Consider the following 8,908-nt stretch of genomic DNA (forward strand, 5'->3'; position numbering starts at 1 on the left):
TTTGACACTTTAGCTCATAGAGCATCTTGATCTACCAAAACAACAGTTGCTTAAGGACCACAGCCTACCAGAAATCTGCCACTGAAAGAAAACTAAAGCTATCATATATTTGATCAGAAGTAAAGCCTATCGCTGCTGCTCGTTCATGAGGCATAAACGGAAACCATACATAGGAAAATCTAGCAAATGCTAAAGGTAATAATCCATAAAGAGCCCCTTTTTCTTAAACTTTCATTCAGTACTCGGGGCCAAAACAAAGCTACCAACACTACAAGACATGCTAAATTCCATTGCAACCAAGGAATTTGATGTTTGATCTCTGCCTGTTTTTGTTCTTTGCTCGTGTGACCATACGTGACCCAGAGCAGCAACGCAGCACAAAATGATAACTAGGGGACATCTATTGAAACCCTGGTTCTACAGCCAACTAGCCCTGAAACCTGCACGAGTCATTCAGTTTTTCAACAACCAAGTAACCAATGGAAACATGAAGGATAAGTAATGTAGCTAGGATAAAATACCAACGGGATCCTTTACAGTGATTGGATCTCTCAGCTTACTCATTTTGCCAATCAAATGTAAATGGCCATTCCATCACCACGAATTTGGTGGAAGGAAACACTAAGCATAGAGATGTGGAGTCTCATCTTACAGGGTAAAGGTTAGAATGAAGGATACTCCCGCACATAGAATTTTAGAAATTGAGGACCACCCTAGTAAGGAATACCACCAGGGTCACAAAGACAGACTAATTTTCTTTTATATAATTGCAATCCTGTGTATAAACTAACAAATGCTCCAAGTTTCGATTAATGCCTCCAAACAGTAAAGTGATCTTAGTATTATCTGTCATAAACAAAATCCACTAATTTCGGAAACACACAAAACTACAGCTAAGTCCACAATGGCTGCCTTAGTACACAAAAGGTTGCTGCATAGTTGCTACAGAGCTCAAGATGCATCCTTCTACGCATCACAGGGGAAAACATTCAGTATTTTATTTTCAAAACAACGAGGTTTTGGCTGGTAGAAAACCCAACACCTAAAGTGCCTAATGCCAAAATCATACCGAGTACGCCTAGCTAATTAAGACATAATTCTACACATAAATTTCCTAATGGGAGCATAGGTTAAGACGCACAGATTTAACTCTCAACCAGAAGGAGTTTAACAAAAACCATCTTTCAGAAAGTCAGGGAACAAACAAAAATGTAGTCCTGTAGACATGGCATGTTTTTGGACCGATAGTGACTTCAAAATTTAAACGTTGAGTAACTAATTCATACTCAGAAAAATGTACAAGAAATTCCTGCTGCACTACGTATCTAGATACGAAGGACTTAGGAAAATATCATGCCTCTTGTCATGCAAAACCTAATGCTTCCTTAAAAAGCATTTTTCTAACCTCGTCTTCCTGGAATCCATTCACATGCACTCAATTAACCAAGTTTATCTTGTAGCAAAGTATCGTATAATTGACAATTGATATTTTAGATACTTGAAACAACACCATAGTAGTGCAGAAGTGGTAGCAATCATAATTATAATAATTGTTAAATAAATGTTGCATATAAAAAAAGCAAATTAGTCTGTTAGAACTTGAGGATTTTTCCTGTAAAACTCAACCAATATATCAACTTACATTAACTTGTCAAATCAGAGTACCAATTTGCTAATATGATATGATCGATAGCTTACCTCCACTTCCACTTATCATAAAACCAATTTGAACCCTTGTGATAGAAAATCATCCCTGAAGAAGACATGTGGTGTGAGATACAAAGCCAAATAAGAACAGAACAATAAGATCATATTGCAGTAAGTATCACAATAACCAAATACTCTTCAGATGAAAATATTTTGAGTACCACACTACAAGGACTAGTCAAATTTATTTCAGAGCACCACAACTGTAACCACATCTCACTATCTATTTGTGACTTATAATGAAACAGATATGACAATGGCTGGCAATCATTGTCAAGAAAATAACATAAAAGAAGGTAAAAAAAAGGAATTTTATGCAATTTACTTCTTTTTCCTTTTCTTCTACTCATGAATCTCATCTTGCTTTTTATTTTTCTCCTGCTCCACCTTCTCCTTCCCATCACTGTTGCTCAATGGAACAAGGCTTCCAATACAAAACTCCGCGCATAATGGTACTGGCACACCAGCAATCCTCACCCTCCTAGTCCTTTTCCTTTTTGGATCATACCATACAATCTTCCGGTCATCCTTCACAAAGAGAACCTCATTGCCCTTCTTTGAATAAGCTAAAGCCTTCAATAACTGAACTCCAGGTTGTTCTACCCTAAACAACTTACTCCAGGACTCCTTCACTCCATATTCCTTCATCAGCCAAACGTCAACCCATGATACCTTGTCATTGCAAAGGACGCATAAGCAACCTCCCAATACACTCAAATCCATCTCAAACATCTCGTATTCATAATCTGGTTGCGGAACCATATGGAACTCTTCACTCCCAAGGCCAAAAGCAACGATCAAGTAAGGGCTACCAATTTCAGGATTCAGTGGCGACACCCAATGAAGAGCATTACCAACGAGCACACCAAAACATCTATAGCCAGAAAACAAATAATAAGACGGGCTATACAACCAGCGAATACCAACAGGGAGGGTCTTCAGCCTTCTCCATGAATCACTCTTCAAACTGTAAACGCCAACCTCAGGGTCGTCTTCAGGATATAAACCCAAAACCACTCTCACAACTTTATAATCATCGTTTACAAAATCATAACCAAACCCGTAAAAAACATACCGAGGATCACACAACACGCGCTCGAAAGTGGCTATTGGCTCAACAGGTAACCGATGGTACATCCTAGTGGAGAAGTTATACAAAGCCATGTCTTGCTCCGTGTTACGCAACAAAACCAACCCATTGCAGCAACCAATTGCCTCCGTCAGCGAATCAGCCCAGGTATACAAAGGGTGATGGTCCATTCCCATAGCGGCGTTAAGAGAATCGAAATCGACTGTGTAGAGATGATAGGATTTGAGCATGAGGTAGTGATTAGAGCCGGTCTTGAGGGAGTGTTGGAGATGGAGCTTCACGAAATCTGGGTCCTCGATCATGGAACGCCATGTGTTGGACACGCCCTTGAAACGCACCAGAGACTTTACCGGAAGCCGTACTGTAATGTCGGCGATTACGTCTTCTGGTAGCTTCGGCATTTTCGGAAGATAGATTCTGGCTTGGAAATTAGTGGTTGTGACCCTTGACGCTACTTCTAGATGAGATTTTTTACAAAAATAACAATTTTAACATAAATATATATATTGGGGATCACTTTTCAACGTATGGTGTGTGACTATACAGTCACGTCGTTAGTAACGGCGTGACTTCATAATATGTGCAGTCACGTCACAATGAGTGGCGTAACTCTTGTTTTGCAATAGTCATGCCATTATGGATGGCGTGACTATTGTACATACAATCATGTCATTTTGAATGACGTGATTGAAAAAACCTAAAGCTAATCACGTCGTTCAGGATGGCCTGGACTGCTATTTTTGATAAATATTTTTGCCCGATAGTTATATAGGTATATATTTATGTTGAAATTGTTATTTTGATAAAAAACTCTCTAGATCATGAAAACATTTTAAAAAAACACAGATCATGGTATTAATTATCAATTAATATCGGATGGAATGCTGACCGTTGGAGGAGTGGTTTCTAGGGAATTGGAGAGTCTGGAGCCTTGAGAGATGGAAACAACAACATTAAACCGATTGTAATTGTTTTCGCACACAATAAACCTCGTGGATTAGGGAGTAGCGGTGTGCAATGCCCTACGCCCATTGTCCTCCTCCTTCCGTCGCCACAGGTGTATACAATTACAACTTCCGAACACGCATTAAAACTATTAACAAAATTAAAAATAACAAAAAAAGGAAGGTAAATTTTCGTCTTTTACATCAACTCCTCCTCCATTGTCCCTCTTTCGATCCCATCTAAGTCCAACTCAGTTGCATTAATAGGATTCACTATCGACTAGTGACTAATCTTTCCCTGATCGATCTTACTAATCCCAATCCTCTGATATCATCTTCGGTATACAAAACCCATTTTGATCAACTCCAAAAAATTAGTCCATTTCTTCTTTATTATCTCTTACACAACTTCCTAGAACTCTTCTCTGAAGAATGATTCTCGAAGAGGGGGTCTAACATGGAAGAGAAAAGTTTTTTTTGAGATGCATGTGTGTCAGAGTTAACAATTTAGATATTGAATTATTTGTGCATTTGTGTTAATTATTGGCCAGCCATTCTATTCAATTCAAAGGAATTACATGAGGCAACATTTGATTATCAACAATCCCACCAGATGATAAGGTGAGACATGAGCATCCGGTCAAGAGATATCAAATGACAAATACTGTAACGCCCCGTACCTTTAGAGTTTTTGTACGAGTGACACATGTCGAGTATATATCCATTTGAGCCGGGTAGATAGGTTTGAAGTTAAAATTGAGGTTAAAAACCATTAGAAATTAATACCGAATGAGTTGGGGTGTATGGAAGGTGTTAAGCCTAAATTATGGATAACAGGTATAACTGTTCGGACAGCTTTTAAAAAAACCGTCCGGACAGTCATAAGGAGAATAGCAGAACCACAGTTCCGATCGATCGGAACCCACCACTGGAAAATGGGATAGGGGAAAAGTCCCAATCGATCGGACAGTTCTAGCACGCGTGAAATTGAGGTTTTAAAATACTCATTTCCTGATTTCTCTCAAATCCACTGACGAAAACCAATCCTAAATGCCATTCTCTCAAATTTCCTCACTTCCATCAGTCCAAGATCATCAACCAAAGTAAGATTATTCTCTTTCAAGTTGTTTCAAGTTGGATTATGACTTCTCTCTCTCTAGACTACATGTTCTTCAACTTCCATTTTTATTCTAACTTCAAGGTTTGAACCCAAACTCGAATCCATGAACTCCTAAACCATTTGAGGCTTAAAGGAAGCTTGAATCACTTCCTTTTACTTGTTTCTACACCCTTGGTGAGTTTATTTAACTTAAAACCATGAATCTGGGTGTTTGGGTGATTTGGGATTTTAGGGTTCATGGGTATTTCGGGATTGGGAGTCTAAATTGGTAAATGTGGATTGATAATGACAATTTGTGTTGTTTATGGTAAATTGGCTCAATGGATAGTACTCGGAAAGCATGGAATGCACATGTGGGACGGTTTGTGAAATTTGAATAAAAGCTAAGGAGGAGAGGTAGGGAAATTTCACCCTTTCCATTTCCAATGACTATATTCTTTCTATTGAGAGTGTTGATTTTCCTCATTGGTCATTGTTATTTCGTTCTCGCCTTAATTGTGCCTACGAGAGAACAACCCTATCATGTGATTACTTTATTGTGTGAATTGAGTGATATTGGATACCCTACATGCTCAATGTCCTATTGAACATGGGATACTCATGAACATGCATAATGCAGTAGTATATATGTAGGATTGTATGTATATATTATTGCACAACCATGTTGGACATGCATTGTAACTGCACGGTGGATGTTGGGTATGGACCCGTACATCTCTTAGGTATGGTTGGTGTGAAATGTCTTGGGTCATTCAGGGTTTCGATGAGTACGGGAAGGCCGGTGGACCAGGTCAGGATTCCATATGTATTTACTTGTGTTTTGGTGTACATGATGTTAGATATCATATTGATATATTTGTACTTTTGTTGATAATTCAGCTCTAATATCGATTATTCATTCTCGATTATTTCCTATTGGGCCTTTCGCTCACCCTTTTCCTTTTCTTTCGCCCCACAGTTGAGTCGAGTTTTAGTACCAGGGTTGCGGACCAGGAGAAGCGTGCGTGACATGGATAGGCCCTGGAGAGTGATAGGACCTAGATGGTTGGGTATTATGTTATGTTATTAGTACTATTTGTATTTAAATTCTCGGATTGAGACTTGTTATTGATACACCTATTCGATGGATGATTGGACGGTGGATAGGGTGCTCCGTGTGATTGGGACTACCGGGTCGGGATTGTGGACTTCTTGTCCTTTTGTTGATTATGCTTACTGGGTTACCCCCGACGTTGGTTGCTTGACTATATATGTTATTGTGTGCGGAGATATGTGATGATATGAATTGTTAGATGGTCTGAGGCCCTGCCTAGGTTTGAGAATTTATTTGTGATATTGTTGCACTTGTACTCGAGGTTGGTATTCTTCGAAATACGGGGAGATGCTGTCAGATTTTCCGGTGAATTGGTGTTTGATTAAATAGTAGTATACCTAAGCTTGATACAATTGATGTAGACATTCATGTCTATGGAATGGTCACTATGATTGGTGATGTAAGATGGTACCAACAATAGCACCTCCCCGGTTGGGTTGGGGCGTTACAAATACAAAATATTTGTGTGTCAGATCCAATAGCTTATTTTTTTGAAATGCATGTGTATAGTTTGAAATATCGATAATGTATTGAATTATCGGTTCTCTTATTATATGAAAAATCAGTTTCTAAAATATCATTTGACATTTTTATACAATGGCACCATCATTGTCATGTATTGACACCCCTTTCCATCTCACATCCCACCTACCAAGCACACTATCACATACTATATTATCTCCCAGTATTTTTAACTAACTTTCAAAATAGTTTTAGTATAAGATCATTTGAGACTCTAGGCTGAAAATCTAAAATTATCGAGTGGTTCTACTGAGGTAAATATATCTCTACATGAAGATAAAAAATGTAAATATGGAGTATCCTCCCTGTTTATATGAATTTTTATTTTTACAAAAATAATTTGATATATTGCAAATACTAAACTGAATTTCTATTGTTGCCAGGATGAAATAATTAGAAATGAAATACAATAAGAAGAAAAACTTAATCTAATACAAGAAATTGAAGAACAAATTGAAGTTGATGTTAAACACGAATTTTTCAATGATATCGTATGTTAAAAAACAAAATTAATACATGCTCAGGTATTCAATTCGCATAAATCATTAATTGAATGGGTTCAAAATACTATATGTAATATGATATTTGTTATTGTTACTAATTAAAAGGTCAGATATTTGTGGATTTGGGAGGAGACCGAGATTACTGTTAAAATGTGATCATGATGACAGCTACAAAAATAAGAAAACTTCAACAAGGGTAATTGGCACAAAAAACAAAATTGTTCATTCAGAGTGAAAGTAATGAAATTGAAGACAGAGGATGATAGGATGGTAAGTGTGGTATATGGAACGTATAATCATTCTCCAGGATTATATATGGAAGGTCATTCATATGTCGATAGACTTTTTACCGTTGAAGATGATATATTGTTAGATATATCTAAGAATTTGGTGAAGCCATGAAACATTTTGTATACATTAAAGAACAGAGTTTCGAACAACATGTCCACCATTCAAACTTTATAAAATGAACGTAAGAAGTTTCAGATTGCAGAGACATATGGGGTCCGTTTGGGAGTGCTTTGTATTGTGGTGTTGTGACGTGAGGTGCTCTCAGATAAAAAGTTGTGGTGCTGTGAGGTGAGTTCTGCTGACAATAAGTGTTTGGCTTGTCACAAAAAAAAACTGTGATGAGGTGAGTTGATGTGCAGTTTGACGTTTGGATGAACAAAACTACGGTGAGGTGAAGTGAGAAAATAAATTATGAAATTTGTTTAATTTTAATTATAAATTGTAATAAATGATTTTGCGAACCTAATTTAATTAATTAATATTTGTTATATGATGATTTATTTTCTTAAAAATAAATTATTAATTTATTTTATAACACTAATATATATTTTACATTAATATTGTTCAACTATTATTTAATTAAATATTGTTAAACTTTTAAAAAATTAATGCCACGTTTACAATTAAAAAGGGATAGGTTAGTACTGAAAGGGGCATAAAATGTAATTATGAAAACTTTATTAGGACAAACTAGTAAAAAACCAAAGAAATTTGACGTTGATCTGTGTTTCTCTAAATGAAATCGCGTTTCGTTCTTCGCGTTGTTGGAGAAAGCAGCTCCGAGCTGCTTCGCCCAAAAAAGCCTTTTTGTGTGATGCCGTCCCAATGTATCACATGGCCAAACGGTAATTTGCAATTGAAACTGTGGTTCACCTCATCGGATTGCGTTTTTTTTGTTTTGAACGCAGTGCCAAACGGGCACATGGTAAATCCCAAATCCAACTACTTATGTCATTCATAAATCAGTACGAGTACTTTTTCTTTCATCGAAACAATTTTTAACTAATGAGCTATAAGATTTATTCTTTATGCATCCACGCTCTTTATCGTTATTGGGAGCATTTTCACATGTCCTACTAATGGATGCGACATACAAAACTAACATGTTCATAATGACTATTTTTTAGATTGTGGACGTGACATTAACGAACATGACATTTTGTATAGCATTTATTTTCTTGCAATCAAAAAAAGAAAGACAATTATACTTGGGCCTTGAGTTTTTTGCGATCAATGATTGATGAATGCACTACTACTCCAAAAGTTGTTGTGACTGATAGAAATTTGGCGTTGATGAAGTCATGTGCCCAAGTATTTCCTGAGGCCATGAAATAGCTCTGTAGATGGCACAATGGTAAGAATATTATAACGAACTGCAAAAAATGATTTCAAGACAAGGAATCCTAGGATGCATGCTACTCCATGTGGCACACATTAGTGAAATTAGAAACTGAGACAGAGTATGTATTCAATTTATCCAAAATCAAGGTAATTTTATAAAACAATTCGATTGTCGTGAATTATATTGGTGATTTATGGTTGATGCCATACAGAAAGATGTTTATATTCGCCTGAAAAGATAGTAATATGCATTTCGAAAACCAAACAACTAACAGAGTTGAGAGTCAGTATTCTAAA

General features: G+C 36.8%; 1 protein-coding gene across 1 annotated transcript; it reads right to left on the bottom strand.

Annotated features, from left to right (window-relative positions):
• Positions 1–82: 82 nt before the first annotated feature.
• On the bottom strand, positions 83–3,259 carry LOC119997902 (F-box protein CPR1-like). The gene is made up of 3 exons (XM_038845132.1): positions 2,033–3,259; positions 1,699–1,753; positions 83–440 (listed from the first exon to the last, which is right to left on the bottom strand). The coding sequence occupies exon 1, from the start codon at positions 3,196–3,198 to the stop codon at positions 2,050–2,052; it is 1,149 nt and encodes a 382-aa protein (XP_038701060.1). The 5' UTR covers positions 3,199–3,259; the 3' UTR covers positions 83–440; positions 1,699–1,753; positions 2,033–2,049.
• Between the last annotated feature and the right edge of the window lie 5,649 nt (positions 3,260–8,908).

The sequence above is a fragment of the Tripterygium wilfordii genome, chromosome 4, assembly GCF_013401445.1.
Source record: "Tripterygium wilfordii isolate XIE 37 chromosome 4, ASM1340144v1, whole genome shotgun sequence".
Classification (NCBI taxonomy): Eukaryota; Viridiplantae; Streptophyta; class Magnoliopsida; order Celastrales; family Celastraceae; genus Tripterygium; species Tripterygium wilfordii.